Source organism: Triturus cristatus, chromosome 12 (genome assembly GCF_964204655.1).
Source record: "Triturus cristatus chromosome 12, aTriCri1.1, whole genome shotgun sequence".
In the NCBI taxonomy this organism is placed as follows: domain Eukaryota; kingdom Metazoa; phylum Chordata; class Amphibia; order Caudata; family Salamandridae; genus Triturus; species Triturus cristatus.
Genome location: NC_140595.1, coordinates 284,051,607 through 284,071,120, shown reverse-complemented (window position 1 = coordinate 284,071,120; position 19,514 = coordinate 284,051,607). Strand labels below are relative to the sequence as shown.

The 19,514-nt window shown below is 44.9% G+C and overlaps 1 protein-coding gene across 2 annotated transcripts in view; it reads right to left on the bottom strand.

Moving 5' to 3' along the window:
* The window catches only part of PRCC (proline rich mitotic checkpoint control factor), a 147,024-nt gene that overhangs the window by 109,929 nt on the left and 17,581 nt on the right, over nucleotides 1-19,514 (bottom strand). The window contains exons 2-3 of one of the 2 annotated variants that reach the window (XM_085637337.1): nucleotides 3,424-3,471; nucleotides 1,915-2,529 (exon numbers count right to left, since the gene is read on the bottom strand). In XM_085637337.1, coding sequence (XP_085493463.1) covers nucleotides 1,915-2,529; nucleotides 3,424-3,471 — 663 coding nt within the window. The remainder of the gene's footprint in view (nucleotides 1-1,914; nucleotides 2,530-3,423; nucleotides 3,472-19,514) is intronic. The other variant, XM_085637338.1, reaches the window with a different exon arrangement.

The following is a 19,514-nucleotide window of genomic DNA, read 5'->3' as shown; positions in this document are numbered from 1 at the left end:
TTGCCGTACGGCTCCTTCAAACATGACGGAGACCTACGGCAAGGCTACAATTATTTATTTTCCAAAACAAAAACCCAAAGAGGGATTTTGTATTTGAAAATTTGAGAAATGCCCCTCTTGTCATGGGATTTATCTCCCATGGCCAGGAGGGCATTTTGCAGGGTTTACTGCCACTTACCACCAGGGTTTTCCTTGCGGAGACAGGCAGTGAAAACTGACCTCCAAGTCCACCCATCTTAATTTGGTGGGTAGACATAAAGGTTAGCCTCCGATAATCATTATTCATCGGAGGGGTGTAACCACTGTGAAGTTTCGCCGCCATTACACCAAAGGTCCGCCTGTACACATATGTCAAGCAGGGTCCTTATGATAGTGGATAGGGTACCCTTTCTGCCACCATATAAATCCGCTCCATGGTCAATAATCTAATTAAAGCCTCCTCGTTTTTACAGGACCAAGGTGTCCAAGTTAAAATATTTAGCCCAATCACAATCAACAAAAAGGTGGTAGGAAGCCTTCATCCTGAGTTGCTACCATGTTATCTTTTCCACGAACATTTTATTTTTATAAAAACTGATAGATTTTTCAGGATTTCTCCCACAGGAACATGTCCACAGGTGAACCTACATGCATTTTCAGCTAGATCTCTCAAGTGTGTGGATGCCACTCATAAATAGGTTTTCAAAAATGTTTGCGTAAACCACAGGCGATAACTCTGGTGCATCACAGGAAAGCAATTCAATAAGCAACTTTAACGGGGTTTTAAGGCCCGTATTTTTTATTCTGTGCACCCTACAAGATTCATTTGCTCTCTCAGATTGTGACATTAAAAAACTGCAGAAAATGTTATGTCTTTCTTTTTAACAATATTAATAAGAGTGTAAACTTTTTCTTACAACACTCCCATAAGAGAATGGTCATTTAAAAGAAGACCAAAATATACAATTTCGTGGGCCATCTGGGTGAAGGGATACAAAGCAAGACAGAAGTTCTTGCATATAAATGCAAAAAACAGCAAGTGAGAGGGGTCTTGCTGCAATGACTGGTTGACCAACATTGAACCAGATTGGTCACTTGGCTGCATAATTATTGCCTCATGCTGGAAATGGGAATAAGGCGTAGGAAGCCCTGATTGGCCAGTCATTCAGGGATAGGTACTTTCTGCAGTCACAGCAAACACAGCTTTGATAATCAAGCTTGCAAAAAATCAAAGATGAGGTTTCAGTACTGGGTGAAAGTCTATCACAGAGAAAAGTGCTAGGACAGACACATCAACAAAGATTTTTTTTTAAAACACGCTAGGACACAGGACAGGACTCTCTCCCTTTCACTGAGATAAGATGGTACTCGACTGAAAAACGAATTTTGTTTTGCTTTTGTTCTATCTCAATGGAGGAGTATGAGTAGAGGCAATTCTGAATTTTCCTCTACAACCAATGGAGTATGTTGAACTGTTGGTCTAGGTAATAATAGTGGAGGTCTTGACAATGAAAGTGTAAACATTGGAAGGCAAAGCAGACAGCACAGAAAAAGCAGATCCAAGTGCACACTCCCAGGGCCGTCCTGTTGCCCACTGAATCCACCAGATTCAGGCCACTGCGACAGAATTAGACCCCTTACCATATTATCAAGTATCATTAACAGAAGAAATAAGTGAACGATTATTTCTTTTTGAGGCAATATAAGAAATTGGTTTTGTGTGGTTATATTCCAGGAAAAGGGCTAATCATCACTTGCCTTAGAGCTTCTTTATACCCAATGATATGGTGCGCTCTTCTACCAGATTTTCAAGGTTTCTCTTAGAATTTTTCACATGCAGCTAAACATTTTCCTGATTGTTAGGCAAGCCAGAACAGTAGCATTTAAAAAAACATGCAGCCACTTCATTTATATGTATACATTAAGTGCACAAACCTGATAGTAAGGAGCTTCAGACGCAGCAGGAACTGCACCAGAACCACTGTACTCAGTGTACTGGTTATAAGGCTCTACTTGGAAGTCCACTCCTGGTTTGGCCTCCCAATTATCAGATGACCCAGGTGGTGGTGGCGGTGGTGGTGTTTCTGGACCCTCTTCTGACTTGAACTCCAAAGGGGCATTGGATGAACTATCTACCAAATGAACAGTTTCTGGCGATGAACTCTCGGTCACAATGGGGGCTGTGTACGTAAATGATTCAGTTCGGACAACAGGAGAGTCACTATTATCGGACAAAGAAAAGAAGTTGCCATGCTTCACCTCATCATCACTGTCCTCTTCCTCCTGAGTTATCTGTTTGGTAATCTGAAGGCTGGCACACTTAGCCGCAGCTTTGATTAGAGATGGTGAGAGAGTTGTATGTATTTCCAACTTGGACACAGGTTTTGGATTTGAATTTGATGAGGAAGCAGTCTTGATAGGGTTTTCGTTTTTGTCTGCAGCTTTTTTGGTGAATGAGTATGGTAGAAGCTGGCGCTGTGTCTCTTTTCCAGACAAGTTCTTGGGTTGTGGAAGCAAAGCTGACAATCCTGATCCATCTCTGCTAATCTGCTGTTCAAATAAGAAATACATTAGACAATCACAAAGTATTTACACCCATGTTGTCAAAACATATTGGTCACATTTGACTATCTGTTAAAATATATGCAAAAAGTCATTTGTCAATAAAGAGAATGTACAGTTCACTGTAAGACAGTTGACCAAATATGTAGCATTACTCCTCTTTCTTTGAGCAGCCAGGATGGTAGTTGCGTCCACAGGCATCCCAGAGCCATCTAAAATGGAGAATGCATTTTGTCCAGAAATGGGTTTTCATTACAAATAAAGATTACACCTGTCTTTCGCAGTACTTGGACATGCCATTACACAAGATGTCCCAAAACCTAATGTTAGTATAATTTAAACCCCAGTTATGTGGGCAAACTAAAGGCCCCAGATTACAATTCTTGTTTCTGGTTCATATGTATTCAACAATACACCCTCAACATTTTCAGTAGGACTATTGTGAGAAAAGGAGAAAAAAGTTTTTAATTTGAAAAGAATGTTATCTTTTTAGTTCTAAATTTATATTCAAGACTTTAGCTCTTGCCCCAAAAGAAGCAAATAATTTGTTCTTAAAATTTTTAGTATGCAAGTGGTTGAAACAAAACACCCTTCTGTGCAAGGTTTTACAATGCAGATGACAGCCATCCACTCCGTTTCCTAATACATCAACAGGAAATACTCAAATTATATCTAGAACATTCTCTACCCAATCTTTGTACAGTAGGCTACATACTTTGTAGCTAGTTGGCTGCTATTAATTCCCCATGAATGCCCTTCATATTGTATGTGGTGAACAATTACTTTCTTTTGGTATGGGTCAAAAACAAAGATTCAGAAATAATTAAAAGATTAATTTTATATAGATAAACTTAGATAAAAACATACTATAAAAGGACTTACTTGGTGAATGTTTTTCTTCTTTGCAGGCTCCTCTTCCTCTGAATCTGACTGAGAAAGAGAGAAATAATATCAGACCAGAGCAGGGAGCAATAATCAATGGAGGAGGATTTAAAGAATAGTCTGGTTGCTTATGCCTCTTAATTGATTTAAAAAACTTTCAAAAGCAACTGTAATAGGTATAAGAAAACAAAAATATAAACTACTCTGCATGTTGATTATATGAACCAAACTTTTAGAAAACCTGGTTTTCTTTTAAAGTAGAAATAAAAATTATCCTAGAAAACACTTTTATATATATATTGCCACAGGTATTTTAATTTTCAGCAGGTAATGGAGCAGTGCAACAGTCTGTCATTTTAAGATTTGTGTTCAAAATGATATGCTTCTCTCACAAAGCTCTATGCAAGCAATGGCCTCATTAGTTCATAAACTCTGTATAGTCCTGACACTACTGTCAGCATTGGCTCATCTATACATAACGTTAGGAAGATTTGCCAAGGGGGACGAGCTCTCTCCTGTCAGGCAGCCAAGATCTGAAATTTTCAGGGGGTCACAACTGGCCTGGTAACAGACAAGAAAGCTCCCCAGAAACAGATTCATGAACTAACCGTAACAACTAAGGCCCTAGCCCTAGAGGCCAGGCTGGAAGATCAGGAGGGCTGCTGCTGACACAATAACGTCCAAATAATCTGGGTGCCGTAAAAAGCATAGGGGCCAGCAGCGGACCTATTCGTGGAGGATATAATAACTAATATGCTCCTGCACCGAGGCCCGTCTAACTATTTCTCTGTTTCCTATTTCCGCACCCCATAATAGCGAGAATATTTATTTGTTGCGACCGGGATGTAATCCTACAAGCTGCCCGGAACGCCCTGCCGCTTAAATACAAAAATACTGATATTACCTTCTTCCCAGACTTTATCCTAAATGTACAACAGAAAAGACAGAGTTTCCTGGAGGTGAAAAAAGCTCTTCAGATAAAGGACATTATATACTCAATGCTTTTCCCTGCAACACTCAATTGCGGCGGATGGCAAGGTATGGTATATGAAGGCATAGAGAAGGAAATTACTAGGCTAGAAACCACAGTTAGGGAGTCAGGGTACAGGTTAGTGAACACATTCGGACCAAACAAAAGGAAATGAGGGATATAGCTGAGGAGAAAGCCAGGGCGACTCAGAGATGACTTTATGAGGTTGGAGATAAAGCCAACAAACAGATGGACTGGCTGGAAAAGAGACAAAGAGCGGAACTGGGTGCTAGAGGTCCGTACTACTCATGGAGAGACTTATAGAACAAGAGAGGAGATAGCAGCAGCATTCGCGAACCACTATGAGTACCTGTATACGTCAGCTTAGAGTAGAACAGAGACAGACTGTGCTAAACTCCTTCGAGATGCTTGCCTCCCCACGTTGTCACTAACAAATCATGAAGAGATTTACAAGGATGTTACCGTGGAGGACATAGGACGTGCTATTAGAGACCTGCAGTAAGGCAAAAAGGGGTTTACCCAGTATCCCTTGAACCTGGGCATAAATATAATAAACAAAACTTGGTTCTGCCGGGTGAATACAATCTCTTTGTGTCTAAAGGATATAAATCTCAAACAAGCACTATAACACAAATCAAGCTGTAAGATCATGCATGATCAAAAACAATTAACACTCTTATTGAGTTTTTTAAGTTTCAACATACAGTATTTTATTCAGTACAAAAAGACTTGATTAAATTAATTACCATAGGTAGAGGCTGTCGGGGAATTCAATCAATTTAACGATGCAAGTGACACTTATTGATAGTGATAATGTGAATAAAGTGCAAAAAGTGACAAGATCAGTGCATTATACAAAGAAGTGATAATCATACATGATGGACAAATATTTACATATACCAACATTTGACAAAGTCCAATTTAAAAAAATGGCCTGAGTATCTCCAGCTAAGGACTCAATTCACGATAATTTTGAGCTTGGGAGACTAACAGAAAAATGGACAGTAAAAACCGTCGACGTTTCGACCCTAACTGGAGCATTAGTAAGTGATGGTCAGTACGGGTCTTCTTCAGGACAAAAAGATGAACAGACAGCCGAATCTGTAAATTCGATCGGTGTCCAAGGGAGTTTGAGTCAATATCAAATAGCCCTGGATTGGGATGAATCCTAGCACAAATGAAGTGCAAACAACCACCAATAGTAACCTGCGGTCGGGAAAGGCGGCTGGACCGAACAGCCTGCCGGCTGAACTGTACAAGGGAGTTGGAACGGTGGTGGCACCATATATGCTCAATATGTTTTAGGAGATATTGGAACAGGAAGACTTTCCAGTTGACCAATGGCTGGCCACAATTCTAGTCATTCCAAAAAGGGCAAGCCCCCTGAACACTGTAATTCATATAGGCCAATCTCACTATTGAACGTGGAGGAGAAGGTGTTAGCCACGGTAATAGTGACCAGACTTAGTGGGGTGATAACATCTATAATACGCCCCGCTTAATCAGGATTTATGTCCCATAGAAGCACCAGGCTTAATCTGAGCAGAAGAAGATGCAGTGCAACTATTGTTGGATGCCCGTATAGCGTTTAACAGTATTGAATAGTCATACTTATTTGCGGTGCTAGACAGGTTTGGATTTGGCCCGAAGTTCTGCCCTGGGTTTGGCTCCTGTATACGAACCGGCTGGCCAGTCAATGGGGTGGTGTCAAGGCCCGTTGCTTTATACAAAGGTACGAGGCAGGGATGCCCACTCTCTCCCATGCTATGCACCCTGATGCTGGAGCCCCTAGCAGCATGGATTAGGGGAGACCCACTGATATGAGGAATAACGGGGGTGGCTGAGAAGAGCAGATATCATTATATGCCAACGATATTTTGTTATATGCCACAAACCCCCAGTTCTCGATTGGTCGCATACTTCATATATTCCAATTGATTGGCAGCTACTCCAGTTATCAGATAAATTGGGACAAGTCCCTACTATTTGTGTTGGCTGGGGCCACACCGACTCTGCCATCCAGTGGACAAGCCTTATTGATTAAACACATATGTAAGTACCTGAGCATAACAATCTCGAAGAAAGATAACGAGTTCCAGGCCGACAACTTATTTCCACGACTGAATGGACTGCGCTGGGATGTGAGTCATTTAAGACAATTGCCACTGTTATTCATAGGAAGAGCTGCCCTGTTTAAAATAATGGCATTGAGGTGTCTACTATATGTCCCCCAAAACACGCCCAGTGGGATACCACCAGATGTTTTAGAGAAACTTGACAACAAAATAAGACAGCTTCTATGGGATGGGGGGGAAGTTCTAAGATAGGTCTGCACAAGATACAGAGGGGACTGTTCAAGTGAACTCTGGCAATTCCCGATATCAGGAAATATTACTGGGCCGCGCAGCTGATCACATTTAATGCCTGGGCATTTGCAGGATGTAAGGAACCTGCCTACAGAGTCGACCACCATTCGATGGGATGGAGAAGGTATCCTGCGGCACTATACTGTAGAAAAACAGTTACCATCACATACACAAACAGTAGCACGCTTATGGAAGGAATCGACAAAATTCCTGAGCTGGGAAGGGAAGCTAAGAGAAAGGACATCTTTGTGGGACAGCGACCATCTACGGGAGGTTGGTGGACTGAAGGGCTTCCGTCAATGGGGACTTCTAGGGATTGACTACTTAGGAGACGTCTGGAGAGGACAAAAGATTGTAGAATTTACAGACTTAAAAGCAGAGTACCAGATGCAGACACGGAACAGTTCCAAAATTTGCAACAAATACGCATAGCGTGGCCATATCCTGGAGGTGAACAAATACCAGAGTACACACCACTTGAGAATAGGGTATTATTAGATCCAATGCCTGATAATGGCACTTCCCTGATATATAAAAAGATAATGAACAATACTCCACACCCCCTAAGAGCTCTCCGGATGCATATTAAAGGATGACGATTGGGCAGAGGCAATACAGTCCCAGGGAGGGAGTTGTAAGAGCATGGTTTTGCCTTATACAACTCCGAGTTTTGAACAGATCGTACACCTCTAGAGCACTGCTTCACCGCATGGGCCACAGTGATCCCGTTAATTGTACAAGGGGCAGTGGAAAAGTGGGCACTTTCTTACACACATTATGGGCATTGCCTTCGAATCCAGCAATGCTGGAATGAGATAGTGTGGGTCATTTCTGACGTGGTGGTTCAAGACATCAACATAAGCGGCTCAATGGCATATTCTGTGTGTGACAGAGGACGACCCATGGCCGAAATACTCAAGGATATGGCTTATGGTCTTAGATATAGTGGCAAAAAGAAATACTGCAAGGGTGTGGAGAGAGACACAGCCTCCGGGGGTCGCGGAGTGGAATGCGGATCTCGACTGATGCTGCGCAGCTGAAAAAGTGGTGTACCAAAGCCGTTAGAGCCCAAGGAAGTGGGGTAAAGTGTGGGGTAAAGTATGGGTCCAGTGGGTGGATAATAGAGGGTTCTGAAATGTTACAACTGTAGATGATGTTACAGGAGGGGAGGCGCTATGGGACTTCACAAATGCAATGGGATGTCATTGTAATGCAATGGAATGACAGTATTGAACATGTGCAACAAATCCAATACCCTCACTGTGACTATCCAGATAATCCTGTATATCTGAAGTGTGTTGCTGAGCATTTGTTCAATAAAAAGAATTACAGCAAAACAAAAAAAGAAAAACATCTGAAATTCTCTTTCATTACATCAGTTTGTCTGACAGACACTTTTTCTTCAGGAAGTTGTTAAAAACCAGGCTCCTTTGCTTATAGTCCTGTGGTGTTCCATCGTATTGTCTTGAATCCTAGATCCAAAACGCACTAATATGTATGTGAGCAAATTATACATTTTTTAAATAAATACCCAATAAGGCGTAAGGGTTATAATCTCCATTTTAGGACTTCCCACCGGATCCCCAATAAGGCTTATCATAGAGTAAATCGTGGTGTACTTTCCACACACCAAAAGAGTACTCATCGTGATTCAGTAAGGGTTATAATGCCAGCCCACTCAACCTTTCATTGCTTACTAGATCACTGGTTCGCCAATACCAAACCACCATGAATCCCTCAACACACCATGCAGTGGTCTTACAGTCATTCCACGAGACTCTTTTGCCCGTCGCCAGACTGTTGTCTCTCTGAAAATGGGTATGCTGCCACTTTCAGTTCCTGGATTGTCAAGCCTACTATTGTGCTATCTTGACTTGCTTTTTAGGTCGAGCCTAAGGGCAGCGTGCATGCGCTGCTCGCTCTGCGAGGCATGCTGTATTAGGGAATGCTCTTGAAGCATCTCCCACTCTCCGCCCATATTTGTCATTGGCTTATGTCATTGCCCTTCATAAATGCTGGCTTCTGCTTCGTAAGTAGGCTTGTTAGTCCCTCCTTGGAACCGCCTTGTCTCCGTTTGTTACCGCCCTTAAGGACTGGACCATTTACTTGGCTTGTCACACCGTCTGAGTTATCTAGTGGCTGAGCGCTATTTTCTTGAATGGTCTTAACCTATTCCACCCACACAACACCGCAGCCTGATTTTACATTTTGGTTATGTTTTTGTTTGTAATTTGCAGCGTGGGCCGCTTTAGCGGCCGCACTGCTTTATTTATTTAATTGGCAGCGCCAGCCTCCTTTTACATTGTTATGTAATTTTTGGTGATTTACAACGCGGTCTGCTTTCACTTTAGCAGCCACGCAGCTTTATTTATTTGATATACACCGTAGTTGGCTTTCGCTTAGGGGGCCGCGCTTCTTTATTTAATTAATTTACAGTATGGTAACAGCCTGCTATCTAAAAAGCAAATGCTTTTTTACGAATTTGGTGGTAAACCTTCCTGCTACAACCTTTTCAATTTCGTGTACTAGCACCCCCTACCCCTCACCCCTTCCGCCGTACTACTTCAATGGGCTTGTTGCTGAAGATCTCAGCTCTTCGCCTTGACATAAAGTCGGCACCGTTGAAGCATGCTATCTTTATCATATGCTGGTGAGGCTGCATCCGCGGCATACCTCCTAGCTCCTGTGGGCTATGCTTCTTTCTTCACCTGTCCCAGGCTCCAATCCCCTTCCTCAGCCTCGTTGGTTTCTGTTTTAGTTCAGTGTTTGCATAGTGTGCTTGTACTGCCTGTGAGGTTTCCGATTTCTGGTGTTTGGAGACTTCCTAACTCTTTTAGCTCCTCTAAGTGCTCAGTGCTGTTGTGGTGGTGCCACTTGTAATGTATGGAGAATGTGAAGTGCATTGAAATGTGCCACAGCTATCGGTTTACTTTATTTCAGGCTATGTTGGCTGTTAATAGATTAAAATACCTCCGCTTTGGAAGCGGCGTCCTTACTTCTATAAACGGAAAGCTTTAAAAGTCCTAATGTTAAAGTAGCGAAGGAGGGGACTCCCTGCAACAACATAGAATCTGGAGAAATCTAAACATAACAAAGGGAGGTGAGGAGGGGAACCCTGCATTGTTTCTTCTGCTCGTAGTACCAGCGACAGGCTACTCAGCGGACTGTTAACATTTCAGAGCAAGATACAGCTCATGCAGAACTTAAGGACAAGCATTTGCAATGCAATAGGTCTTGCATTTATGCGAGTTTGAGCTATTGGCATTGTGACAATGCCTTTTATTTATATTTTGGTTTTTAAAACATGTTATTGTTAGGCTCAGATTCTAAACGCACAAAACCATAGAAATTCAGCTTTTATAGTTATTTATTTCAAGTAACTATAACTTGTGCCGTATGGTAACTATATCTCGCACCCTCGCCATGCACTGCTAATTACCCCAATCAGCCAGCTACAGTTCCAGCACAGTTTTTTTTTTTTTGAAATCTTTATTCAGTGATTAAAAAACACCATAAAAGCACATATATATACATGGATAAAAAGTCATTAAACATTAATCAAGATCCTTATACAAAGTTAGTGCAAATAGAGATACCGACATACAGGATCATAAAAAAGGAAAATCCAAAGTCTTTCATTCCTCTCCCCTAGTCATCTTTAATCGGACCGCAACCTTAATAAAATTCATAATACAGCACAATGTTAGTGGATCAGAGGCTTTTTGCAAAAAGACTAATGCATCCCTGGCACGTTCCTGTTGGGCTTTTTTTAAAATATTTACAAGAAATCTGCGCCTGGGCATAGAGAAATAGGGACAGAGCAAAACAAAATGAAGGGAATCCTGCGGAGACCTGTTGTCGCAGCCGCAGGGTCCCTTCTGCTCAATTGACGTGGTGAAACCTGCTGGTGAGGCCAACATAAAAGGAAGTAAATTCAGTCTAAAACGGCACATAAGAAATCTATCCTGTGCATTATGCACAAGATACAGATAAGGCTCCATACCCTCCACACTCTTTACCAGATTATGAGCCCTCACAGTCTTTTTAACACCTTCAGCCTCAGCTCTACATTGGGTTTTCCGCTCTAGGAAAATTTCCCCTACTTGTTTCTTGTGCTGGGCTGAAATTGATGTGGGGTTCGTGAAGAGGTTTCCAAAGCCTAAATCTTCAAGGGTGTTTCTTACATATTTAAGCCAGGGGATGCGCATACAATGGGTCCTATCTAAGCAGTCCAATAAAATTTCTCTGCTTAGATGCGCATCTGGATTAACCCATATTTTTAGCCAGGCCACAATTGGCCTAAGTTTTAACAGGTCATCCAAGTATGGTCTCCCTAGCTCCCTATGAGCTATGATTCCAGCGGTACTTGGTGGTGCCCTCAGGATAGATTTCAGATATTTGTTTTCTTCCTGTTGAATTCTAGTGGTGTTCACAAAGCCCCATACTTCTGCCCCATAGATTACTTTGGAGCATGATACGGAGCCATACAAGTTCATCACCTGTTCCGGGCTCCATCTACCTAGCCTCCTGCCATATCCAGCTATAGCCCCATTAGAGGCAATCATTTTGCTACAACGTTCCACCACTAAAGAGTTAAACTGCAAAGCACCATCAAAGGTTACTCCAAGATAAGAGAACGTTTTGACCTCCTCTAAAGTATGGGTGCCTATTGTATAAGTAAATTTAGAGGAAGGTTTTTTGCCGGCCAGGAGTACATATGATTTGCCCAGGTTGACAGATAGATCCAGTGTACTCATGAACCTAACAAACCCGTCTATCAGGATTTGTAAGCTTCGAGGTGTGCGTGCAAGCAGAACCGCGTCATCTGCGTAAAGCAGAACAGGAATATGCCGCGCCCCGACCCTTGGGGAATCTGCCTTTAACCCCAAGAGAAACTGCTCCAGGTTATTAATATAAAGGGAGAACAAAAAAGGGGCAAGAATGCAACCTTGTCTGACTCCACTCTTACAGGGAAAAGAGTCAGACAATCCTCCCTCCCTATTAAATCGAACCTTGGCCGTGGTGTCGCTGTGTAATTCCCTTAATATGGTAATTAAACCACTCTCAATCCCCATGCTTAACATCATATCCCACAGCTTTCCTCTATTGACGTGATCGAATGCTGCTGCCAGATACATGAATCCCATATAAATGGGTTCATCACTGGCCAGAGTATATTTGGCAGTCAGCATGTAAAGGTTCAGGCATTGGTCACTGGTGGACCTCCCTGTCCTAAACCCGTATTGAGTGTCCGAGAAGATGTTATTCTCTTCGGACCACTCGGACAGTCTGTTGAGGATTGCCCTACCCAAAAGTTTAGCCGATACGTCAATCAGGGAAATGGGCCTGTAGCACTTGGGGTCATCCCTATTGCCCTTTTTGAAGATTGGCACGATGATCGCTTTAGACCAGGATGGTGGCAGGCCGCAAATGGTCGCAGTATTTATGACCCTGGTCATCAGCGGGGCCCATAGTTCTATATTACTAAGAAACAGGTCAGGGGGAATTCCATCCGGCCCCGGGGCTTTATTTTTAGTCAGACCCTCCATCCCTGCAGTAATCTCCTTAAGAGTGAATACTACTGAGGGAACCTGGCTTGTGGTTACGGGTGACTCTACATGGATACCGGGCTCATGGTTATATAGACCCCTAAAGTGTGTGACCCACTGCTCCGGGAGGATGTTAACCCCTATCTCTGGGGAATCATTTTCTTGAAAGGTCGGTTTATTAATGATTCTCCAAAATCCCGCTAGATCCCTTCTTTCGCCTGCCTCTCTTAAGTCTGCCCAAGCTTCTGCCTGCAGGGCAAGTTTCCTCCTTTTGGTCTCTTTTTTATATTTTTCTCTGCACCCCTTGATTTTTTGAGGGTCCCTTGGTTTTAGCTTAAGGGAGCATTTCAACTCCCTCAGTGCCTTAGAGCAGTCTTTATCAAACCACCGGTGATTTACCAGATTACATGTGGGCGCACTGGTCCTAAGTAGGCCATCGACCAGGTTAGCAATCTGGTCAAATGCTTCCAGTACCCTTGGTCCCTGGACTTCTAGGTCTAGACAGTCGTTAATGGCTAGTCGGCCCTTGTCGCCCAAAGTTTTATAAAACTTTACCCCATCTATTTTGGACCATTTCAGTCTCCTACCTTGATCTGTGACCCTCTCCTCAATTGAGCGGTGGACTCTAGTTCCAGCACCCACCCTATACGAGAGCATCAAAACAAGGGGACTGTGGTCACTAAAACTGCTCCAATCTATCCCTACACTGATTATTTTGTTTATCAGGGATCTCGAGGCCAAAATATAATCTATAATAGATGAGCAACCCCTGCCCTTGAAAGTTGGTGGGAGTGAACCATCCGACTGTGGGTCTATCATATTAATGGTATGCTCTAGGTCGTACTTAAGCCGAAGCAACCTAAGAGCCAACCCAGTAGGCGTATGAGAAAAATGCGGACCCTTCTCCATTGGACATTGTGACCAGTCTGTGTTTACCTTGACCAGTGCCGGACAGAGGTGGCAATTAAAGTCTCCCACTAAAAGCAGCCCGTGCGGCGGCCCCTTATTTTGGAATGTTGTTTCTTGTCCCAGCCTATGGTCTAGTTCAGCTAGTAGCGGGATATGGTTGTTTACTATCTCAGTGTTATAGATGTTAAGAACAGAAAATCTTAACCCCTTTCCGAGGAACCGAACTACCTGAATCCCATGTGAGTTCCAATCTGGGGAGGACCAGGAGCCTGGGAGGTCTAAATCTACGTAGATGGACAAACCGCCCATTGCTCTCCCTGATCTGGATTTTCCGGCGGGGACAAAAAAAACACTTGTACCCCTGTAGATGGTAATTATTCACCAAGGCCCATGTCTCCTGTACACATATAACTTGAAATTTTCTAATAAAATCAACCCATTCCTTGTTATTAAATTTGCCCGCTATGCCTGCTACGTTCCAGGAGATGAATCTCACTCCCTCTCCCCTCCGTCTTGAACCCCCCTGGGGCCTTGATGGTATCTCCTGTAATGACCCTTGCGTAGCCAGCCCATGTCCCCCTCCTATACCTTCTATGGCTGTAGCGTTAGGTTCAGCAAACATGGAAATCCCCACACCACTCGGTAGAGTTTGCTGAGCCTGAGAGTTTTGCTCCTCCGCCACCTCTACCAAAACGCCCTTATCCATGTGACCCTGGGGGACATTATCTGTTTGTCAATCCACCCCCTCTAGACCGTTCAGGCAAGTAAACCGGTTATAGGTGTGCAAGAGTGGTTCTGGTCGGCCAAATAATGGCCTAGGGTTGAAGGCCCAGTGTCTCCCCCTCCTGCCAACCCTCTCCCAGTTGTCATGAATTTGGGGCGGCTGCAATGGGACTGGAATAATGGGGAAAAAGAAAGATACACGAAGGGTTTGGATAGTGGATTCTCTGGATCTATTCTTCCCTTGGCATATGTAGGACACCGTTCCTGTGTCCCTAAAACTCACCAATATGCAGTCCCCTATAATAGATTTGTATGTTCTCCCCACCCATGGCACCCTTCTTACCATTATGATTTCGTTATTAAGGTGTGTCGGGAGGGGTCTATTTATGTTTAACCACTTAATTACCCTACTTTTCAGGGCACAAAAATCCTCAGTTTCACCTTCTTCGAGTGAGGGGACACCCGCCATGACTACAGTGAGATCATTAGTCTCTGGGGGTAGGTTAGGTCTGCGTGGTCTCAAGGGAAGCTTCATTAGGGGAGTCGGTGTGGTACTATCTACCGGCTGTGCCGGATGAACAGGGCCTGAAGGAGGAGTAGGCATGTTAGAGTTAAGGGGCTTAGTTGATGCAGGCTTGGGCCTTAGGGGTTTTTGCGGGGCCGCCGCATTTGCGGCTTGTAGAGGGACTAAGTTTGCTGCACTATTTACAGGCTGTTGAGGGGCTATTGTGGCGGGGGTAGATTCTAGATGCCTTCCCTGATGACCAGCCGGGATTTTCAGACTACCTAGTGTGGCCTCCAGAATAGTTAGTCTGATCTCAATCTTTTTTATACTCTCGCTAATCGGTAGTAATAGAGACCTTAGCAAGAATTCCAGGTTTCCAAGCGGGACAACAGAGAGGGGGACATTAGCGGTACTAGTTCCTATGTCTTTTATCAGGGCAGGAGCTAGATCCTCCCGGGCAATAGGTTTGGGGTGTGATTCAGCCGGTAATTTCGCTGCTAATACGGGGGGTTTTGAAGATTTCCCAAAGTCCGAGTGAGAGATCTTGGATTTACTCCTTCGCTGGGCTCCCTTCGATTTCCTCCTACGTTTATTAGGAGGGGGCCCCGGTGCTCCTTGTGTAGTAACTGGCTTGGGTTTAGCTTTCCTAGCCTTAGAGGCTGGGGGGGGTTGGGAGACTAAATCAATGGTCACCCTTGTAGGGCTTGGACTGGTAGCTGGGACTATACTCATGGCTGCCACTGGTGGAGTGTTTATACAATCCCTCAGCAGGAGTGGGACATCATCTATTAGGGACAACTCCTCCCTGGGCGTAGTGGGTTGTTCTCCAAGGGGGGTGTTTTTCAAGTTATCTATTGAGCGTCTCCGTTCTGCCCTTAACCGGGACAGGTTGCACTCTTTGTCCCCCTCCCCCACCGCCCGGGAGAAATAATTCTCTAGGGTCCTATTTTTAACTCCTCCCGGCTTCAATGGGGTACTCTCCCTTGCCGGCATAATGTGAGTGATGGATTATAATCGGCAAGGGGCTGTGACAGAAAATAGGACCAGGGGTCGAATGGACGATCCAAGAGAGTAGGCCCATCCCGGCCTACTCCGGCCTCTGACGGCCAGACGGCCACAGACGGTCCCGCCCTTGTCCCGGGACGCTCCCGCGTGCGCTCCCGCGCAGCGGGAATAACAGATTGAAAAAATAGAGACTCTCGTTAGTGGGGGCGGGGCAGGCAGGGAGATCGGCCCAGATGATTGTAATTAGGGCTGGCGGGGACTCCTGGGAGATGTAGTCCCGGTCCCGCAGCTCGCAGCCCTGCCCACGCGCACTCACACCCACTGCAGGCTCCGCTTTGGCAAGGAAACAACTCCAGGGGTCCAAAGGTCCAGGACAGCACACCCCTCGAAGCTCGACCCGCAAAGCGGGTTCCGCGAGGCGCTGCAAGGAAAGCAGCAGTCAGGGCAGCAGTTCTCCACACGCACCAACAGGTCAGCCAGGCGTCCCAAAGTATAACGGAGTCCCAAAGGTTTTAAATTCGTTGGTGGGGGCAGGGCAGGCAGGGAGAGCGGCCCAGATGATTGTAATTAGGGCTGGCGGGGACTCCTGGGAGATGTAGTCCCGGTCCCGCAGCTCGCAGCCCTGCCCACGCGCACTCACACCCACTGCAGGCTCCGCTTTGGCAAGGAAACAACTCCAGGGGTCCAAAGGTCCAGGACAGCACACCCCTCGAAGCGGGACCCGCGAAGCGGGTTCCGCGAGGCGCTGCAAGGAAAGCAGCAGTCAGGGCAGCAGTTCTCCACACGCACCAACAGGTCAGCCAGGCGTCCCAAAGTATAACGGAGTCCCAAAGGTTTTAAATTCGTTGGTGGGGGCGGGGCAGGCAGGGAGAGCGGCCCAGATGATTGAAATTAGGGCTGGCGGGGACTCCTGGGAGATGTAGTCCCGGTCCCGCAGCTCGCAGCCCTGCCCACGCGCACTCACACCCACTGCAGGCTCCGCTTTGGCAAGGAAACAACTCCAGGGGTCCAAAAGTCCAGGACAGCACACCCCTCGAAGCGGGACCCGCGAAGCGGGTTCCGCGAGGCGCTGCAAGGAAAGCAGCAGTCAGGGCAGCAGTTCTCCACACGCACCAACAGGTCAGCCAGGCGTCCCAAAGTATAACGGAGTCCCAAAGGTTTTAAATTCGTTGGTGGGGGCGGGGCAGGCAGGGAGAGCGGCCCAGATGATTGTAATTAGGGCTGGCGGGGACTCCTGGGAGATGTAGTCCCGGTCCCGCAGCTCGCAGCCCTGCCCACGCGCACTCACACCCACTGCAGGCTCCGCTTTGGCAAGGAAACAACTCCAGGGGTCCAAAGGTCCAGGACAGCACACCCCTCGAAGCGGGACCTGCGAAGCGGGTTCCGCGAGGCGCTGCAAGGAAAGCAGCAGTCAGGGCAGCAGTTCTCCACACGCACCAACAGGTCAGCCAGGCGTCCACAGTTAATTTAGTATAAAGACAACAAGCATTACCACGGCTTCAATGTCATCATCGAAACAAGCTAATTAATTGTCAATTGCGGAAAATTTTAATGTCCTTTGGGATGGTAACGTGTTTTATTTAGGCTTATCAGAACATTTCGCAATAACTAAAGGTGTGTGAATAATACGAAGTGTAAATGAAGTAAGGCATGAGTGGAAGAAGATGGAGATTCTGGAAGTATTTGTAGAGAAACTAAAGTGTTTTAAAGGCTATGTACAAAACATAAAGTTTAAAAAAAGAATGCTGTGACTGTAGCTACCAAAATTAAGAAGTATTAGCAACATAATATATATATACACACACACACACACACACACACACTTCCAATAAGTATTACTATACTATTAGACATGCAGCGCAGGGTACAATCTTTCTCTATTTTACAGAAACCTTAATGGTCTGGAATTTGAATTTTGTATTCTGCAGGTTTTATGGGAATGGTGTTGATACCAATTTGATAACAGAATGTGGAGGAAGAGATAGATTAGGGAACAGCATTAGAGCAAAATCAAATTAGATTCAATGGCTATCAATTGTATGCAATGGACAGTCTTTAAGCCCACTGCAAGATATTGGTAAGCTGACAATAGGTCTGTTTTTTAACCAGACAGTTTACGCTGTCTGGTAGGCTCCAACTAACAATGTACAGGTTTGCAACATATTCATTTTGTGTCTATATATAATGCTCCCAGAATGCTCTTGATCAAATGCACATAGATGCAGAAGAATGGAAACAAGATGGTCAATGTAATTTAAAAAGCAAACAGCGTAATCTGATATATTTCAATGTTTATAAAACAAAAAGCATGAAGAGGGTTAGGGGTTTTGCTCACCTATCAAACAAGTTTTTTATTCTCAAAATAAAAAAGGTCTTAAAGAAATATCTATACCTTGAATGAAACGCACAAAGGTTACAAAACACTATTGCAAAGCTATTGTGTAATGTTTAAGAACAACATTAAAAAACATTTCTGAATGAAATCTGCCATTTCCGTGTGGTCACATCGGATTTTTTGCATTCAGTTGGACCGAAACTTTGCTGGCTTACTGCTCTGTTCACTCTACACTGCTAATCAGCAGTAAAGTGCCTGGGCTTCCCCTTTAAATATGGCTGAATTTGCATACTCTTAATTGGTATATCTAACGTGTCTGCAAGTTCCTGGCATTTAGTAAAAAATGTTACCCAGGGCCTGGAACTTAAATGCCACTAGTGGACTGCAGCACCTATTTTATCTTACACTACATACACTACAAAAGCAATGCAAACATGGCATCAGGCCTACCCGTGTAGCCTGGCAATAACAATGTAAAAATTACTACAATCCAAAACCAATCCAATCCACCCTTGCAATCCAATTCACCCCACTCCGATCTAATATAATCAACCCACTCCAATTTAATACACCCCACTCCAATCCAACCCACCCCAACCCCACCAGTTTAGTCCACCCCACTCAATACAATCCGTGCAGCCCACCACACTCCAATCCACCCCACTCCAGTCCAGTCCACCCCAGTCCAGTCGAATCAAATCCTCCACTCCACTTTAATTTACCTCAATCTTAATCACCCTACTCTAAACCAATGCATCCCAATTTAATCCAACCCATCCCAAATCAATATAATCCACCCCAATCCAATACACCTCACTCCATTTCAATCCGCTCCACTCAAATTCGCCCCATCCAGTCCCCCCCACTCCACTCCAATCCACCCCACTCTACTCTACTCCATCCAGTCCACTCTACCTGAATCCAATCCACCCCAATCATCCTCCAATACAATCCACCCTAATCCAGTTCATCCCACCTCAATGCAATGCACCCCTCAATCCAATCCACCCACGCCAATCCACCCCACTGCAATAAATCTACCACAATCTACTCCCCTCCAATCCACCCACCCAAATTCACCCTATTCCATTCCATGCCACCCCACTTCAGTCCACCCACTCCGCTGCAGTCCAATCCGCCCAATCTACTCAAATTTACCCCAATCCAATACATCCCACCACAGTTCAGTCCGCCCCCTCAATCCAATCCATCCAGCCCACTAACCTCAAAGCCATCCCACTCCCAATTCACCCCACTCCAATCCAATTCACCCTCCCCACTACACTTTAATTCACCCTAATCTTAACCACACTACTCTAATCCAATCCACCCCAATCCAATCTACCCCATCCCAAACCAATCTAATCCACCCCACTGCAATTCACCTCATCCAGTCCACCCACTCCAATCCACCCAACTCCACTCCATCCAACCCACTCTACCCAATTCAATCCAACCCAATCCAATCCACACCACTACCTCAATCCAAAACAGCCCGCCCAACTCCAATCGGCTCCACTCCAATCCAAAACAATCTGACCCACTTCAATACAATCTGCCCCACTCTCATCAGCCCCACTTGAATCCAAAGCAATCTGTCCCACTCCAATCAAAAACAATCTGCCCCACTCCAATCCACATCACCACAACCCACCCAAATCCAATCTACCTCAATCCAGTTCACCCCAATCCAATCTACCTCAATCCA